This window comes from Idiotropiscis lumnitzeri, chromosome 5 (genome assembly GCF_059441095.1).
Source record: "Idiotropiscis lumnitzeri isolate Australia: NSW breed Sydney's pygmy pipehorse chromosome 5, RoL_Ilum_1.0, whole genome shotgun sequence".
Taxonomy (NCBI): domain Eukaryota; kingdom Metazoa; phylum Chordata; class Actinopteri; order Syngnathiformes; family Syngnathidae; genus Idiotropiscis; species Idiotropiscis lumnitzeri.
The window spans coordinates 24,466,693-24,486,254 of NC_142395.1; the positions used below are offsets into that span (position 1 = coordinate 24,466,693).

The following is a 19,562-nucleotide window of genomic DNA, read 5'->3' on the forward strand; positions in this document are numbered from 1 at the left end:
TACGTGAAGTCAGATGTTTACATAAAGTGCTTAGTTGTACAACAGTTAATCATTTTAAATGTTGCTTTAACATTATAGTTAATTAATGCTTTATGTTAGCAGTTGGAACATTGAAAGGGTTTAATTTTATTTCCATTTGTGCTGTACAGCAATTACGTTAACTAATTAATCGCAAAAAAAAATAAATCCATAATTAATTGCGATTAATTGCATTTTTTTACGACTATTTTTTGTGAAGCTTTTAACGCGTATTTACCTGAATAATATCTTGGAATGAATGTACAATCACCAAATATGAAGTGTTTTTTTAATCAAAGTTTTAATAGCGCTCTTTGATCAATATGGCCGCACTCACTTAGTGCAGTAATGCTGCCTTTATCAATGGCCAACCTCTCCACAAAGATTCTGTAAACAGAAACTTCTTGGCAAATAGTAAAACACTTTACTGTAAAAGGTGTTCCACCTGTGTTACTTTTAAAGTAAACGTGACGGCTTGGTAAAAAATATTTCCACATATGTAAAATTTCCTCCTTGACTGTACTGCCATCTGTACAACAGTGTAACGTCCTGTACGGTGAGTATTTCAGCTATAAATGCACCTGCTGTGGGAAGGAGTATGTATTGCCTTGTTAGCACATTGGCAACAGGCAGAGGTTGAAAGATCACACGTGGTCAATATTTCCCTATTGTGTCTGTGAGAAAGGCTGAGGAAGACAGAAATGCGCAACATCTATGAGAAAAATGAAGAGGGAGAGAAAGGTGTAAGTGATTAATTGAGAGCTTGACGGGGCGGGGGAAAAAAAGAGGATGCAAATGCGAGAAATGTAAGGAAGTGAGGGTGAGAGACTGTGAGAAAGGTTGAGGGAGGCTCCGGGATGAGGATGAAGCAATATCAGCAGATTTATCCTCTGCCCTCAGCTCACAATGCCTGACACAAATACATTCATGAGTATACACAATAAGATATTTGCACAGAGAAATACGAGCGTTCCTAAACATTGAAGCTTTTTCAGTATTTTTGCTTTTCTGAATGAATGGACAAACTTTCTCACAATGCACACTTCCTGGAAGAGAGGGAGGGATGTTTTGCACAGTGGATATAAAAAGTCTACACACCCCTGTTCTCGTCCAAGGATTTTGTGATATTAAAATAATAAATAAATAATTTCAAAACTTTTTTCACTCATTAAAACTAGCAGTTTCTTTAAAAAAAAATTGTACAATCAGTATGAATCTTATAAAGAATTTGGTAGATTAGTCAGATGGGCTAATTGTGTTGTGCTCATCATCCCATAACTGTCGTTTAAAAAGTCATTTTAGATCTAGTTGCATTATACCCTGATGGTTTATTTACTTGCCATGTTCTCCACAAAACAGTTGGAATTCATCACAATCTTTAAAATTGGCAACAAGGAAAAATGTGTGCTGTCAAGCGATTACAATTTTTTTAACTAATTAATCGCAACAATTTGGATAATTGTTCGCGATTAATCGTGTTTTTAATAGCATTTTTTTTTTTACAAAGTTTGGAGTTTTGGAGCAAATATAAAAGTGTATTTCTACTCAGACTGCTCCGTCTTTGATCGTTGAATATGATTCTTTTCCTGTAGAATCCCAGAAAAACAACTGAACAATATACCAAAGACGTATAACTAATATTTGAATTTGTCTTTGCAAAGTGTGCAAATTAGTTTGGATTCCTCCAATGAGCCCTGGATCAAATTTATGACACGCCACAGAATTTAGAAAATAAAACATTAACAAGGTTTATTCATTTAATTTTTTTCAAGTTCAATGGGACCGGAATAAAACGTTTAACGGGCCACATGTGGCCACCGGGCCGTAGTTTGCCAATGGGTCTTCTAAACATACCATATTAGTTCAAACAATATCTAACAAATTATTTCGAGGAGGAATCAAAAGTGAAGCGCATTAATCCAATATCTCTGCTCTTGATCGTGATGTTTTATAAATAACAGTGCACTCTTTCTTATTAGCATGCACATAATTTTGTACACTTGAATCATTATGCTGCCAACCAAAGCTTTTTGTCATTTCATGGTCTAATTACATGCTGGAGTTTATGATTTGAAGCCAACGAAAGGGTAAACTTCACAAATGGACATCAACAGTTTAGCAGCCTTTAATCAGATTTATGTTGGTTCTTCTTTCCATCATCAGGTGGTCTCGCCCCTCTCAGGTCAATGGTGTTCTGCAGTTCTATTCCATCTTCGTCTCACAGGATGGGGCAGAGCCCGTCATAGTCCGCAATAGTTCAGAACTTATTGAAGAGCACACGCTCCGCAACCTCACTCCTGGCATGGCCTACACCATCGCAGTGGCTGTGAGACTTTTTGAATTTGACTTGGATCCTTATTTTCACACACTCTCGTGAATTCTTGAGTGTGTTTGTGTGTGCACTTCAGGCTTGCACAGGCGGTGGCTGCACCCGAAGCCCCTCTGCTCTGGCAGTCACTGAGGAAAGCACCCCAGAGAATGTCCCAGCACCACTGGTCACCCCTTTGTCCCCACATGCTCTGAACGTCAGCTGGACAGGTCCTGATACTCCAAATGGTGAGGAATGCAAGCCCTTTTTGCTGTAGGTGTAAATGCTTGGCTTCTTAAGACGCACATATACATGTCCACCAAGATGCCGTTAACTGTTTTTTTTACATGGGATATGCTTTATTTTTTTATTTCAAAAAAATAGTTTATTAGAACTAGGGCTGCCAAAATTAAAGATTATCTCAAGATTATTTATTTAAAAAATTCACGCAATTAAAAAAATTCACGCATTTTGTTTACTTAAAAAATAAATTTGCATTTCTCGCAAAGCCAAATTCGAACACATCCTGCTTAAGTTATGACTGGGCCTTGAAAACCAACACTGCTGCTGCGTGGTGCTTTTAACTAAATGTTCTCTTTAAGTTTTGAGAATTGTTTCTCAGAAATTTTCCTGTAACGATGACTCAATTTAGATCGTATTCAAGGATCAAAGTCTTTAATTTAAAATACTCCTCATATTTGGGGATTTTGCATTATTGCAATAAATTATTCAAGTAATTATTCTGTTAAAAGCTTCACAAAAAATGTAGTAGAAAAAGTTTGATTAATCGCAATTAATTACGATTTTTTTCTTTGGGGTGGTGATTAATTAGTTAAAAAAATGTAATCGCTTGACAGCACTAATTAAAACGCAAGAGGACATGCACTCATAATCCTTGTCCAGGGTAGAACACACAAGGTGGAAGACCTTGTTGTTCAGGTAGACCACACACACACACACACACACACACACGAGGCCTGAAAACAATGATCTCAAATATGCGCACGATTGAAGTAAGAAAAGAGTAACTGAGAGGATTGTCAAAGAAGGAGACCATACAGTGTCATGCAGGACCAACTGACGCACACACGGAGCGAGAAGAGCGCGTTGCCTCCCTTTGCTGCCTTAAGTGGAGGCAAAGTGCTCCCTTTTGACTGAGAAGAGAACTGCAGGCTGGAGCGCATCCCCCCTCACAGCGTCTCCTTCTCTCCCTCGCTCCGTCTGTCTGTTACTTTTTTAAATCCATTCCATCTTCTTGCAGTGAATTAAAATACATAGTATGCCACACACCTGCTTCCTGCACTCTGAATGAGAATTGGGCCCACGACGCCTCGTAACTCTGACCTCTGCGCACAAGATTCTTGTTTCATTGTCGGTGTAATGTTCGAAATTTCTACTGAATTATATTCAAACTTATTTAGAATTGGTTTGAAATGTAAGCAACATTTAGTTCAGCAAAAATATATTTTGAATGCAAAATCCACAAATATCCATCCTATTTTATCCAAGTGCAAAACCACATTTAAGAACTTGAGACAAAACTTATTATGGTTTTAAATAACCTCAATATTAATTTGCTATTCATGTATTAATAAGAAGGGTTTAGCAATGTTCTTGCGACTTTCGGCTTTTCCCCATCATCTTCTGCACGTCACTCGCATGCTTTGTGTGGCATTATTTTTTTCTGCAAGATGCCCTTCTTCACATTCGTGCTTGGGACTCGCAGTGCCGCCGTATGAGGGCACAAACCAGGACTCGAACCCGAGATGTCTTCTTGAAATGAGACAGTATGTACAAGTAGGATTACGCAATAAACTACTTGGATGCCTTTCACAAATTTTCCAGGAGAGTTTGAGGTTGGTTAAGAATCCTCAAACATATTTGGTTTCTATAAAGGCCAATTGTTGATCTCTGGTGACAAAATTAAGATATATTAAGGATCACGTTCCAATAAAAAAACAGGTATAGCCATATTAATTTTGAAAAGCCTTTCAAAATTTAATGATTTTTCCACTAAAAAGCAAAAAGTTACTATTTGAAAATACTGTACTTGCTTTTCATTGGACAGCGACCCTCTGAAGATGTCACTTTTGCTTCAGGAATGCAGCGCAGGTCTGATCACTCTCCGAATTTATGAACCCACTTAAATGTGGGTATGATATCCGGTTTTCGTAACAAAGATCGACGGTAGCTTTGGCTAACACCACTTAGCACACGATGCACAGCTGACATATTCATGATGAACATTCTGCAATGCGATAACAAAACCAAATGAATTGAGTGAGGATTTGCCAGCCAATTTCACAGTCTCCAACATACAAATGCACTGCTACATATTATCAAATGTTATTGCCATGCTCGTTAAAGTACGTGTAATTCCATCGTGTGTGTGTGTGTGTGTGTGTGTGTGTGTGCTTTACGCTTAATGCCACATGAGTGCATTTCGCTCCATAAACCCTGTGATGTGTGCGCATATTAGCCAGGGTAAATTACTTAAAGCTTTCCTAATCTGATGACAGAAATGTATAACAAGGGAGACACTTAATCATGATTACCTGATTTCGTCATTGTTAATAAGCTTTCACTTTTTTTACTTAAAAAAAAAAACCAAAAAGGCAGAGGAGCGCAACGCCGTTTTCTCCATGCTCTTTTCTTTTTTTTTCTCGAGGGGGGGCGTTAAGAAATGACAATGACAATGGTGATGGGTTACAGAGGAGTGAGATTTTGTATTATTTTCCCTCACTCGTCCTGTCTCTCTCTCCCCTCCTTCTCCCCAATTCCGCAGGGATTTGTGGGGGATAATCCTCTCGGGGATTAGGTCGGGGCAACACGCAGACAAAGAGGGGAAATAAGCCTGTTATGCATTCGCTGCTTCATTTCCCAACCTGTCTTTATTACAGCCTATACTGATATGGTCTTATTCACGCACACACGCGTCCGCACACACAAACACGCACGCACCCTCACATGCATGTGATTGGCCACATTAAGAGCTCCCCCTGATGTAACTGGTGTCCACAGGGTTTTTTGTGTCTTCATTTTCCTGATAGGTGTGTGTATCTGTATTGAGCAATAATAAAACCCACACATGATTAAAGCAGAATAGACTCTTAGTTCTTACCACTGATCTTTTGAGCCCCCCCGGTATGCATTTTTATTAAGGAAAAGTACATTTGGGTGCCATTTCCTTTTTTATTAGGTGGAGGTAATGTAATGTCATTACTGGGCCGGCATCTGTGTGCGCGTGGTCTTGCACCGTATCTTGTGTCCGTGTATACTGGATATGCACGCACACTTAATGGCATCACTATGTGTGAGCGCTTGCCATGAGTCTCTCTCAGGTTATTCTTTAAATCCCTTGGTTGTCTTGGTCTTTGGTTCACACGTCTGAAGGCCCAGTTTCTTATTTTTATTTTTTATTTTATTTATTTATTTATTTATTTTTGCCATGATGCTAGATCAGGCGTGGGCAAACTACGGCCCGGGGGCCACAAGCGGCCCTTTGACGCTAAATTGCATTTTGGCCTTACAAGTCAATTTACAAATGCACATGTCCAACTGTTCTTTTTTTCAGTATTTTTGTGCAACTTGCTATTCTGTTAAAAAAAAAAATGTCAAAATTCACAACCGATGCTTGTTTGATCCATGACCAATACAAGTCCTGGTTCTATTCCTTTGTTTTCAACATCCCTCGTTGATATCTTGACAAGACGACACAAAAAATCAACAGTACCACGCATTTCGAGGCTTCCAAGTGAGCGTCATCAGCAGATTGTACAGAGAGACTGAAGTCACAAAAAGGCAAAGAAATGGACCTTATTTGGAGTTCATTGGTTGATTCATGGATTCTGTTGTGAATTTTTGACTCTCAGAACCTTGTTGTCCTTGCTAAATGGACTGAAGTGTTGAACATTTGGTTTAGCGAGGTTCCAATAAAGCTTAGCAGAAAATTACTTTTGCAGCCTTTTCGCTTCCTGCAAAAGTAATGGACAGTTATTCAAAAACTTTTGCCCAACTAAAAATACCAATTTGTAAGGTTTGCTGGCATTTTGCCATTCTTTATTTCCTGCATTCTGAAATGACCCTTTTTTTTTATTTCTCAGGCATAATAACCAGCTACGGCCTTTGGATGGACAGTGTTCTTCTATCAAACGTCAGCTCCTCCCAGAGTTTCTTTGTGGTGAGGGAACTCTCCCCATGGAGCAGGCACGTACTCAGGCTGCAGGCGTGCACATCTCGTGGCTGTGGCAAGGGACCGATGGTGAGTGAGATACTGCTAGCTCACATCAACACGTGCAATGTGTGTGATGATTCATGTCAACACGAAGATGGTCGTTGACGGCAAGTCAGAATTTTTTTTTTTTTTTTTTTTTAGCATTTAAAACTGTACACATCATACTGTTTGCAATATTTCTACTCTCTGTGTCAATATAAACTGAGTATTATCCTTGCAAAGGTATATTTTCAGTATTGCATCTCACGCTGCGGTGTGTATGATAATGTGCGCGGATTATGCCGTTGACCACAAAACACGGCAAAGCAATAATAGAGGTATGGCAAGCATTATAAAAGGCGTCTGCGTTCATGTGCACGTGCGTGCTGCCGGCTGTCATAAAGGTGATCGATTCTCTCAGCTCAATAACGAGGGTCGGCGTGATGACAGTGACATTTGCTGGGAAATGTCACTCCTTGCTCAACGATGCCTCTGACGACAGGCTGTATTTTGGGGCATTTTTCCAATACGGACGTCATATTTAGTTGAACACGGAAAAACAGCTGATGCAGGCGAATAAGAGGAGTGAAAGAGGGTGAGCGACACAATGAGAGGGAGAAAATCAAGAAGGTTTGGCAAAAAAAAGAGGAAAATAACTTTCCTTCTTAGATACCTGCCGTTTTCTAAATACGATAAGTGGTGAACATTCCTGGACTTCTACTTCTATCCACATACTCACCCAAATGTACCATTTCCTTGAAGGCTTTAGTGGTAATTTTTGCATAATCCTAAATTGTGTTTCTGCACTTGAACAAATGTGTCTTTTTATTTTTTATCAGGTGGACGTACGCACATTAGAGATGGCCCCAGAAGGCCCAATACTTCTCGAATTGACCAACCACAGCTCTCGGTCACTACGAGCCCGCTGGACTTCTCCACCTAGACCCAATGGCTACATGAGATACTCTCTATACTATCAAAGTGAAGGTAATTCATATACGTAAGCATATTGTTTGTCGGCTCTACCATTCATCGTTAATGCTTTGAGTTGGCTTGGTATCCCAATAATTCAATTAAATGTTTGTTTATGTAGCGTTGTCAAAATCTGTATAGTTGAGCCTTAAATTGGGGGTACCTCTTAAGAAAAAGGTGCCTCTAAATTTAAACAAAAACTTAAATGGTGAGATTTATATTTTTATTAATGTCTCTGTCCTGAGTGCTTCATACTAAATAGCGGAGAATGAAATAAGCATGCTGTATGTGATGAACCCTTCTGTTCGCGGAAGAAAGTATTTTGCCAACCTGCAAATCTGCATAGAATTGGCAATAGGCTTGAGCCAATATATTATGTTTACATGGCATGATAACTGCGAGCAAAAATATCACGGAATTAAAATTACACCTCTAAAATGTCCTTTCTTGAAATATGTGTAAGTAAGAACAGCATTTTTTTAACACAAATTGGTACATTTAAGTTAGTATTCCTTTTTAATTTCAAATGAATAAATAAACCTCCGTACAGACCCATTGGCTCCTCATGTTGTCCTTGGGGCTAACAAGTACCCTCGGGCACCATGTTTTCTTTTCCTTTGTTTTTTTTTCCAGTACAATGCACATTAATCGACATTGCAAAAGGTCATGTGCGTAAGTAAGTATGCCGGATTTCCTCACTCTCGTATTTCTTCCATAACTGGCCACCCTGCTCCTCTCTGCTCTGCCTCGAGGAAAAAAAAAGCCAATGGCCTCTCATTACTGACTTCAAAGAAGCAGAAGCACATCATTTAGTGATCTTTGTCAGTAACCAATCCTATTAAAACCTTAACTTTTTTAAAACAATGGTAAACCATCAAAACTGGTAATCAGCCCATGCTTTTATTGCTAGCCCTTGAATTAATAAAAAGAAAAAACTAATTGACAGCCTTCGTACTTTATTAATCACATCAAAAATGGATGAGTCGTTTTATTTGAGGTTAGTGTTATTCCTGTTATTTCCTCTGAAAGAGCACAACTCATACGCTTACAAGTCCGACCTTTTTAAAATAAGTTCACGGCAGATAAGTAAGACACAACAAAATGTCCGCAAAGACACCGTAAACCAACACAGTAACTTTGTGTGAAAGTCAGGAAGCAAAAAAAAAAAGGGGTGCCTGATAAGAAGAATAATCAAATTGTTGTGGTGGTGGAGAAAAACTGGAGAAATGATATCACCTGTGTGGCTTGGGGAGAATTCATGAGACCAAATCCAACAACAACAAAAAAAAAAAAAAAACAGAAAACAAAAGTATGAAGATTGAGTGGAGAACAAAGTCAAGTTGCTGTAAAACAACAGGATGAGAGATTCACTCTCCCATAGATGTACTGGAAAAGATTGCCAGTTGGAACTCGGCGACATATGACAACACAACAATGAAATGGAGCCAACGCAAACAAGAAAAGTCAACAGAAAGGGGGAGAAGAAGAAAATTGAACAAAATGAGAATAGAGCGACTGAACACAAACTCGCGCAGTGGTCCTTTAACTTGCGCAGATTCATCAAGTCACGAACGCACACGCACACACACTCCAGTCAGTGTTTGATCTGCGCCTCACACAGGAACAGACAGATTAAAACGAGTGGAGGGAGGGATAGAAGAGGTGCACAAGAAAGAGAGATGGTGTCTCGCTCTAGTTCCCCATAAGCCAGTGTTGCTTTGATACACAGTGCCTTCATCAGTTCACACGAGCCTGATATGTGTTTGTGTGCGTCTGTCCATCTAAATATATTGGATAGGCTTGCATTGTGGGATTTTCTGATCCCTTTTCTTTGACTATCCTTGCATAACCTCAATATGGAAACCTCTCTTTTGATCATTCCCAGTTAGTATTCCTCTCTCTTCAACTCCTTCTCCCGCCTCCACTTCGCCCATTCCACGTGCGTATGATTTATTAATCAGATTCTCGCCATCGCGCTGATGACACTAATAAATAAATGCACCGTGACAATAATGTCACTCGATGTATGCAACATCCTCCGTCGGATTGATGGCGTTTTTCTTATCTGTCGTCTGTCAGATGGCGATGTGATGCTGGACGCGGGCGCGGTAGCCAGCAGGTGGCTGACTTTGACGGACCTGCAGCCGTACACCAACTACAGCTTCTGGGTCGAAGGTTGTAACACCCAGGGATGTGTGGAGAGCCCGGCGCTTAATGTTACTACGTCTCCAGCAGGTAGCTCAAACGGACAAATCTCCTTCAGCAACTATCTGACTTTGGTTGTCCTCGAACCTCATCACAGCAGTGGTGGACGGTCAAGGCCTGCAGTGCCTTCTCTACTAGCCCAACATAATCAAGAAATCATGATCATATTCATACATTGATGTCATACTATAGCCTAGTGTTTTATTTTTAGGTGAGAATTTTTATCCAATCAGAATTCAGCTAGCTCGTGTTGCCAGGCAGATTTCACAATACCAGTCGCACACAATTTGTCCGAGGACTTCAGTCGTGCGGGCGTCTGTTCTCTGTCTCAAGGGGGCTTTTACAGTTGATAGACAGTTGCGATAGCCAATCAGATCACGAGTTGATGACAGTTAAGTGAAGGTGATGAACGCGTCCTGTGATTGGATACTCACTCGTGAGGGGGCAAAAGCTATCCGGAATCAACACACCCGAAAAAATATTTTCATACTTTTTTAAACCACAATGGCCGAAGGAGGGAAAAGTGTGGATTTAATTGCAGATACACTTGCAAGGCCATTTTAAAGACGAACTTTTCAAGAGAAGCTCGGTCGTCCAACACTCACTCAGTAGTGTGTAAGTGTGTTTCTGTATATTATTTGTCCAGCCGTGGTGTCATAAATGATGGGTATATGAGGGGGATTTATTCAAGTCGGACTAAGAAGGACTTCACTGAACGCCTAGGTGTGAAACGCGCAGCCCGCTACCGCATCACAGGGAAAATTTTGTTGGTTTTCCGTGCAAAACATATGTACTTACTCCGACAAAACACGATGGCATAAACAGTACGGCTAATCGTAAAAGCTGACTGCATCCCTCCATCGTCTAATCGGATCGGTCATAACCGAGCTAACAAATCACATCATGCATGAACACACCTCCGTGCTTTAGTGAACATTAACCAAAGAGTTGAACCCAGACTGATGTAACGCGCCCATTGCTCAAACAACAAAAGACCCACTCAGGGAAAGTTCCAGTGTTCAAGTTCAAAACAAAGACATGAGAAAGTATAAATTTTAAATAGCAGACGTTTCCTCTCTTTCCAACCAGCTTTCTATCTCTGCGCCTCTGGCATCTCTTTAGACGTCTTTAAGGCAAACTGTCTTGATGCGTCCTTGTTCCGTGAAAGAACAGAGGCGAGCTAGCCGAGCAGGAGACACAAGAGGAGAGGAGGAGGAGAGCAGGCCCAGAGAAGTGAACATAAAAGTGCATAGTTTAAAACGATTAGTGACACCTCTGATATTGTACCTGCTAACGCAGCATGAGAGAGACAAAGGCACACTAGTGTGTGTGTGTGTGTGTGTGTGTGTCTATATATGTACGTGTGTGCCTAATAGCCATCCTTGTGCAATCAGTGTGGTTGTAGTCGCGCCAGACCCGAGTATTTGATTGAAGGGTCACTTCTCCGCATCCAAAGAGCGTTTCTTATTTTACACAGTCAAAACAAGCGGCACCCTCATTTTCTCCTCTTTGTGTCATCCTTAACATATTTGTCCCCTCCATTCCCCTCCTAAGAGTGTGGTCATCACCCTGACTCAAGATGTCATTTTACTGCACAAATACGTTTGGGTCACTCTCAGAAGTAAAAGAGGGTCATGACTGAAGAGTTGTGCTTCCTTGGAGGCGCCGGAGTTTGTTAAATAAAGAGGAAGCTTGTTCATCTTTTTCTGTGATTTTGTCGTTCTAAAAGTATTTGGAATTTCTTAAATTTCAACATGAATTGTTTCATGAAATGTAATCTGATCTCTTCTAATCACATGAATAAACAAAGAGTCTGCTTCAAGGTCAATTAAGGGACAATTAAGGGTTCACATACTTTTTCTTCCCAGTTTAAATATCATCCACGTTCCCAGTCTTGCTTATTGCTGTCTTTGAGCAGGATAAAGGATGTTGATAAACCGGTTTTGCGTGGCACCCACTGCAGGATTGGCGCAAGTTGCCCCATAATTGGCACTGGTTGCTAAGTGACCATACAGGAAGTAGCCTGCTGACTTTTCGCCTGATTTGGACATAAAGTAAGCCACAACTTGGTTTTATGTATTGAACGATATCGTTTCATCCGATTCTGATTTGAAAGAAAAACCCACAGAAAAGCCGCACTATTGCATTAGCCGCATGGTTCAAAATCTAGAAAAATGTAGCGGCTTATAGTCTGGAAAATACGGTATCTAGTTTTCAGGTTGAAGAAAACAATTTTCTTCTTTTCCTCCCGTCTTGTGACCTACTCTCACTCCCTCCATCCTTCTGTTTCTTTCTCTCCCACCTATCACCATTTCTCTCTCTCTGCAGCTCCAGACGGTTTGCCCGCCTTGAGACTCAGTGGTGCCACAAGCACCAGTCTAAACGTGTCTTGGTCGGAACCAGCTCACGCCAATGCCCCGGGCCCTCTTCACTACGGCCTTCAAATGAGGACATCACCGCAGAGACCTTTGATACGGCAAGTTGTAGCAAACACGACGAGCCTACACTTGTCCCAAACACATGCACTGTATGTTATCTCCAAATAAGCACACGTACATATGCATGGATGCATTATAGAGTCCAGCAAAAATATGTCACGACCCCCTCGGATATTTGCGATAAATGAGCTGGTGACACAAAGAAAAAGCCACCAAAAAGGAATATCAAAGAGGGCAGAAGGAGACCGACAGGTACGGAACATGTGATGGAATAAAGAGAGCGGGGCTGTGCATCTGCTATGTATTCATTACATGCTTCCTGACAACAAATTGCAATTTAATCCAAGAAGAGGAGGCTCTCATTCTGCGGTAATAAATAAATGACTAGGTACATGTATTATATATCAGACAAGCATGCCCTCCTCTTCTTCTGCTTTGGAGATCTCATTGTTCCCTTGATTTATTCATTCATTCATCCCTTCTGTCCATCTAATGCTAAATGGCCAGTGGTCCCTCATTTATGACAACAGTCTCCTGCGTTACCCGACTTTCCCTTCATCATGTACGGATACGTGAGACCCAACCAGGTAGCGTGTGGGAATGTGATTAAAAGCAGTGAGGATGGTCCGTGCAATTAATGGCGGGAGATACTTTCCAACCGAACTGTTGATTGGACGTGTAGTGCACTGCTGACAAATGTCCGTGGATTTTAATGAAAACGTGATGATTATCACCATTCAATTTTTTTTCATATGACTGCTCTCGCATTAATGTTGAGGTCATTAGAGGCGCTATGGCGAGTCTTTCCACGGAGGTAGAAACGGTCAGCTCAAAACGCAAATATTTTTGGACAGAATTTAAAAAATATCTATATGAAGTAAAATGTGTGTGAGCTTGATATTTAATTTGCGCTTATTTAAACGCTCAGGCCGTATTTGTTTTCAGTCATAGGATTTGAGGTGCTTGAGATAACTGGGATCTCTTTATTGTTATTTTTGTGAACCACATTTGTTGCAGCCTAATTGAAATGAGTTCCATTAATAGTATTTGGTGGTCCCTGTTCACAATCAGGCTCCTGGAAAACGCAACGGAAACGTTCTCCTTCTACGTGAATGGCCTGTCGCCGTACACCAAGTATCAATTCCGACTTGTGGCGTCGCACACACATGGACAGACTGCAGGCCTCTGGGAAACCCTTCGCACAGCAGAGGACAGTAAGTACAGTACACGTTTGACCATCTATTCCGGTCTAGCAACCATTAAGAATGTTCATACATTTGGAAACAAAAGAGGACTCACCTCATTTGGAGTCAGGTAAGAGTCGGCTGCAAATCCCTTCAAAACAACCAAATTTCCTTTTGTGGTTTTAAAAAAGAAACACCACCGTATTGTAAAATATATATATCATATTAGAAGAGGATACACTTTTAAGCACATAGATGTTGATGTCAGGAAAATTTGTGAACTGACGTACAGTCGAAGTACCACTGTAGTTTTTCTCAATGGATTCTGATGAGTCACTCAATACAGGTGAACCGTTTTATCAATCTTTTAACGGTTCTGAAATATTGTCATTTTGACTCGACGTTACGTAAGACTAAATGGGAAGAAAGACTGGAAGATCATTCCACTTGCTCAGGATTCTATCCGATTGCCTTGATGTCGTCCTTTTGCTTCTCGCAGTTTGTCAAAGGCGTACAATATGTGTGGAGCACATACACACCTAAAACCTCTTTTCTTTTTTTTTTTTATTTATTTATTTTTTCGGCGGCCGTTTCATCTCGCCACCAGCATTTCGCATGATTCTGAGAGAATGCAACTACAAAATTCATTCTTAATGAACTGCCTATTTTCAGAAAACCATCAATACTGTTGTCAATTCTGTAGGTTGTCAGCGTGGATTTGGAGTAACTCATACCAAAGAAAAGCAAAAGATGAGGAAGTTGCTAGTGACATGTGCAGGCTGAAACAACGTGACAGCGCGAGAGAGCGAGACCTGCATACTGTACAGTGTGTCTGTGTGCGTGCTTGTGTGTATACGCTAGCGTTCCAGTGTGTGTGAGTTGAGTGACCTAGCCAGTGTCATTGTGGGCTAATTGTGGTAATAGAATCATATTAGCCAATGGTGCAGCCTCTTCGGTGAAAAGTTATATATTAATTAGCAACGCATTATTGTGGCATACATAATCATTAAGTCGCTGAGATTTGCATACGTTTGATCTGTGCATGTGCAAAACACAAGAAATGCGTTTGTACAAATCGTTGTTGTTGTTGCTCACGTCAACGCACGTGCCCTTGCACACACATAAACACACATGAGCTTTTTTTCCGCCGTACTACAATAAAGTGTAATTGCACATCCACTCCAGTAGTTGGCAGTGGCGCTCTCATTGCCCATTGTGCACAGAGAGTGCACATTTAATCTTGGCAAGCAATACTTTTTTGTTTAGCTGTGTCTGATCTAACTTGGTCGTGAACTGTGACCCTGCCGCACCCATTTTTTTGAATAGAGACTCTACACTACAGTACGATATACCTTAGGTTAATTTTTTTTTTTCCCTCTTCATCTCCTTTCTCCTCTGCCGGTATTCTTTGCAATCCCACATAATTTCACCTCTTCTATTTGATTGACTAGCCCTTTAACTATTTACAAGTGGAGATGGACAGAATAGAAGGAGCAAGATATAAGAAATAAAGAGAAGATTGGAGTGGGGAATATGGCATGAGAGGAATTGTATAGAACAAGGAACGGGAGACAAAAATGGGGGAGGGAAGCAAGGAGAAGCCTAATGACGGAACACAGAAATGGAGGGACCCGCGTTTCCTCCTTTCCTTTTTATCATTCCATTAAAGTTTTATATCCATCTTTTTAATGTAATTTGGTCCCTATGAATTCTTGCCGCTGCAGAACAGACAGACGGCTCCTGTGAACATAAACTCTGGCCGTGTCGGACAGCTCCCTTTCCTCTGTCTACTCGCATGTTCACACCAGCTAAGTGATCTAAGGAAGTGTGTGTCTGTCAGAGCGTGTGCGCGTGGGTGCCTGCTTGTGTATTTGGACGTGAATGTGTGTGTGCGTGTTTTAGCATGTTCAAGAGACTGATTAAAAGCACCGTTTTGACAAAATGTTCTTAGCCTAGCAGTATTTGACGGTGTGCATCGGGCACGTGTGTGTGCGTGAGATCGTGACCAATTTAAGAAGCACTGTTTCACTAAATTGTACTAGCGTGAAAAGACGAGGCAACATTACATTTGAGGTGAGAGGTACTGACACGACACAAAGAATTCATGTTATTTAATTTTAACTTTCATGTGAGCCACACTCTTTTTGTTCTGTAATGACTAAATTGCTTTGCTTACCACGCCTTTTTTTTTTTGTACATCCAATAGCATGATTGGAAAAATTATTATGACAACAATAAATGATTTACTTATTATTATATTATATTATATTACTTATAGTCAAAAATGGGATCATTTAATTATTTTTTATTTTATTTTTTTTTGCAATTTAAAGCTTTGGTCAGTCCCCACAAGGGTCTGTTATTTAGTTATTTATTTTACAAATTATTGACGAATCGAATGAAAATGGTGAGCTCTTTTTGACGATGTAATGATAATGGCTGACCAAAATTATTTGTTCCATTCTAGGACCTGAAATGCAAGTATCGAGTTCATAAAATGAAAAGTGAAAAACAAAAGTTTTTTTATTCAGTTTAATCCTCAATAATCATCACTTTTGCTTTTCCTGCTGGCAACTCAGAATGCATTTAGTCAAAATTTTCTTTAACTTGAAGTTATCTTAGCCGTGTTCAATATAAGTTTTTATTTTTCTCTACTTTGAACGCCTCTGAGAATCTTTCACCTGTAGAAAGTGGCTACCAGTACTTCAGTGATTTAAATGATTTTATGCCATGGCTAAGTCGCACATTTAATTCTAATGTCATATATGATTTTCAAATGTTTGGTTCCTCTTTTATATCCCATAGATTGGTCTGAAGGTTAGCGGGATTTATATAAATCCCTCGCAAATGTCAGCTGCCGAAAGTTCTATTGAAACAAATTTGAATGAGTGACAACTCTGAGTTACTTGCTCAGCTGTGGTTCTTCAAAGGATATAATGCACATTAGGTGTACTCCTGATGTCAGGGATACAAATCAAGCTCATGACCTTGAAAATGTATCACACTCCTTCTCGCCGGCTCCTTTTTCCGTCTCCACTCGGCGTCTCCTCAAGCGACGTTGACATTAGGAAGTAAAGATATGAAATGCAATGTAAATTCTCACACTATTGCTTGTCATGGTTTGACACGGCTTGGTAAGCGTGCCGATAATGCTTAAGCTCGGCTTTCATTCAGATTTTTTATTTTTTTTTAGCAGCTCCATTCACCTTCAGGAGACCTGTCACCTGCTCTGGCGTGAACCCACCAACCTTTTGTGCGCACACCAAAGCCCAGATGCTTTCTATTCTTATTATATTATTTCATATTTTAATTGACGCAAACTGATTGAAACCCGCTCCAGCCAGTTGTCTGTCCTCTCCCTTTCCTAGCCTCTTGTCACTTGATTGCGTTATTACTATGCTAACCAAATCCTTATAAATGCGATTTAGGGCTTGGTGGCCCCCACGCTCCCGCATTAGCCTTCTGCTACCACGTTTTACTGAAGAGAGGATGTGTAAGGGAGGTTGCAGCGAAGGGGTGGAAGAAGGTAAGACTCCGGGTTCTCGAATACGAGGACGGAGACGGTCAGGGGGAAAACAAGACAAGTCTTGAGAATAAGTGTAGTGGGGGGCTTATCACGCATTCCCTCTTATCCAGAGGGCAGTAAAATGTCAGTAAAATAAAAAAAAAGGGAGGAAAAAAAGCATCAGCTGCATCTTAAATGAAAATTTCAATTGAAAAACTTAACAGCCCTTCAAATTGCAGAATTTTACACGCGCCAGTAAAGCTTAAATAACACTCAACACTTGAGGTGAGGGGGGGATTGGCTGGGTGGTGACGACAAGGGTTACTTTGTGTGTAGGTGAGGCTTGATCAAGGTGACTGACTTATGCATTGTGGTTTGAAAGACTCTGGAATGAGACGACTGGCCTGAAAGTTGAAATTGATAATTGGGTGAAGAAATTGATGACAAAAAAAATCAAAATGAAATGTGTTTCCTCTTCATTTTTGTCAACTGACTGATCCAGACAGAATGATGCCTAATTATCTTCTCAGTTAGGTTTTAAAAACAAACACCCCAACTTGTCAAGATGAAACTGCAAGTAAGACAACGGAATATGCATGCCGACGTGCAACCAGAAGACAGACAGCGAGACGGGCTCTTGCTTATTCGTGGGGTTCACTGGACCTTTGGTGGTAATTGAATCAGTGTGAGTGCTGAGTAGAGCTAGCATAAAAACCTGTTAACCCAAAAGGTCAACTCGCTGTATTGTTTATTTAGCAGGCAGAGCGGAGGGAAAGGGGAGGTCGGGTAGAGAGAGGGAGAGTGAAAGGGAGTACTTAGATCCAGACTTTTTGTATTATTGACATCTGTCTGAGACCTTCCCAGGCTGGTGTCCATATTTCAAACTCAAACTGCAAGTTTTCCCCTTCAATATGAGCCAGATGATCGACCAGCTAGACGTCGCAGCTGCATCGCAATGCCTTAAGCACTGAACATCTAACGCTGAGGTGTGTAAACTTTTTGATTAGTGGGCCACAATGGGTTCTAAAATTCCACAGAGGGGCCAGACCAGGAGCAGATGGATGTAGTGTTTTGTTAACCTCACCTCATCGGAGAAAAATAAAACAAACAATAATTTTAAATGAAAATGAACAAAAGCATTACGACAAAATATCTGTCTTTGACACACCACAGTATTTAGAAAATAAAACATTAACAAGGTTTATTCATTTAATTTTTTTTTCACGTTCAGCAGGCCGGATTAAAACGTTTAACGGGCCGGGCCGCTTGTGGCCCCCGGGCCGTAGTTTGCCCACGCCTGTTCTAACAGTTACTGGCCAAAAACATCACCTGTCTGGGTGTACCACGCTACTCACCCAGCCCAGCTCCATGTGATTTATTTATTTTTTTTGATCTTTCCAAAGCTTATGGGAGGTCACCCGTTTTGAAGATGTGGGGAAATACCGGCAGACTGCTTCCAGGAGTATGATGAATAAGAATATTCAGAACTATGAAGAAAAAGTGAACTAAAATGGGGACAGACTGATAAACTGCATCAACGCTGTTTGCTTGCACGCGTGCAAAACACTCAAGACACCCGATGGCATATCCGTCCAAACACATGCATGCTTGTACACTTGATCTCGCAACCAGGTGTATTCTCAACCGCTCATCTTCTTTCACACGTCCTCTTCTATGCACACACAAGCATCCGCATCTGGGAAAGACGTTCGCAGTAGTACTTAGCGGCGCAGCACGCTTCCTCAATCCGCTCAGTCACCTTGATTCGCTTGCCCTTCGCACAGCCCCATTACTGCTCTCCTGCATCACTGTGTGTGTAGAAGCATGGGAGTGTGTTACAGTTGGATGTGTCTCCAGTACAGTGGCATGTAAAATCTGCTGGCACACGTACATTATGCAAGCTAGTTGCACTTGCTGGACACTTGATTAGGTACACTTCCTCAATCATAGAACACTACAAAACGTAGTCTTCATTCACAAGCGCCACAACTTAGACCTGCTCCGAGCCCGTCTAGTCTACTTTCAGTGACCAAATTATCAGGCGCACCAGGGCATGTACATAACTGTCACGTTTCTGAATGTGTTCCTTTATTTTTGTCTCCATTTTCCCAACAGGTCCAGGTCCACTTGACCCTCCGACTGTTGCACGGCTACATTCTCGAAATGTGACCATCGCATGGGTTCCACCCCTGCAACCAAATGGCATGATAAGAAGATACAGCCTCTATCTACACTCTGGTTCTGTGTCTGATATATTTAACAAATCTGACAACAATTTGGAACCCAACTCAAGTTTTAGTTCTAACCCAAAAGCTGAACAGGACAATCTTGTCTCAATGGTTGCCGGAGAAAGTCACCAATCAAAGGGCAATCAGACTCAAGAGTCCAAACATTCAGGAAATACCAGTCAAGTCACTGGTTCGAACTTATTACCATCTATTGAAACCCCTGGCATTGCCGGATTGTACCAAAACCGCACAGTGTCACACAAAGGAAACACTTCAACCCGACCGAATATTGAACATTTAATCAATCAAGATGTCCTCCTCTCCACCAATTCATCAAAGTCCCTCACGGATTTTACGCCATCCCTTCCATCAGTCAATGTTTCGGGGAACACCACAAGCTACACCTTCCTTCACCTCTCGCCATATCACTTCTACCACTTTCAGGTAATTGATGGTCCTCCGCAACTGGAGTGGAACTCGTACTGTTGTTC

The 19,562-nt window shown here is 40.9% G+C and overlaps 1 protein-coding gene across 2 annotated transcripts in view; it reads left to right on the forward strand.

Moving 5' to 3' along the window:
- The window catches only part of ush2a (Usher syndrome 2A (autosomal recessive, mild)), a 158,542-nt gene that overhangs the window by 72,745 nt on the left and 66,235 nt on the right, over positions 1 to 19,562 (forward strand). For both annotated transcript variants that reach the window (XM_088296343.1, XM_088296344.1), the window contains exons 43-50: positions 2,182 to 2,344; positions 2,427 to 2,574; positions 6,430 to 6,587; positions 7,379 to 7,526; positions 9,591 to 9,746; positions 12,045 to 12,192; positions 13,226 to 13,368; positions 18,959 to 19,515. In XM_088296343.1, the coding sequence (XP_088152469.1) occupies positions 2,182 to 2,344; positions 2,427 to 2,574; positions 6,430 to 6,587; positions 7,379 to 7,526; positions 9,591 to 9,746; positions 12,045 to 12,192; positions 13,226 to 13,368; positions 18,959 to 19,515 (1,621 nt within the window). The remainder of the gene's footprint in view (positions 1 to 2,181; positions 2,345 to 2,426; positions 2,575 to 6,429; positions 6,588 to 7,378; positions 7,527 to 9,590; positions 9,747 to 12,044; positions 12,193 to 13,225; positions 13,369 to 18,958; positions 19,516 to 19,562) is intronic.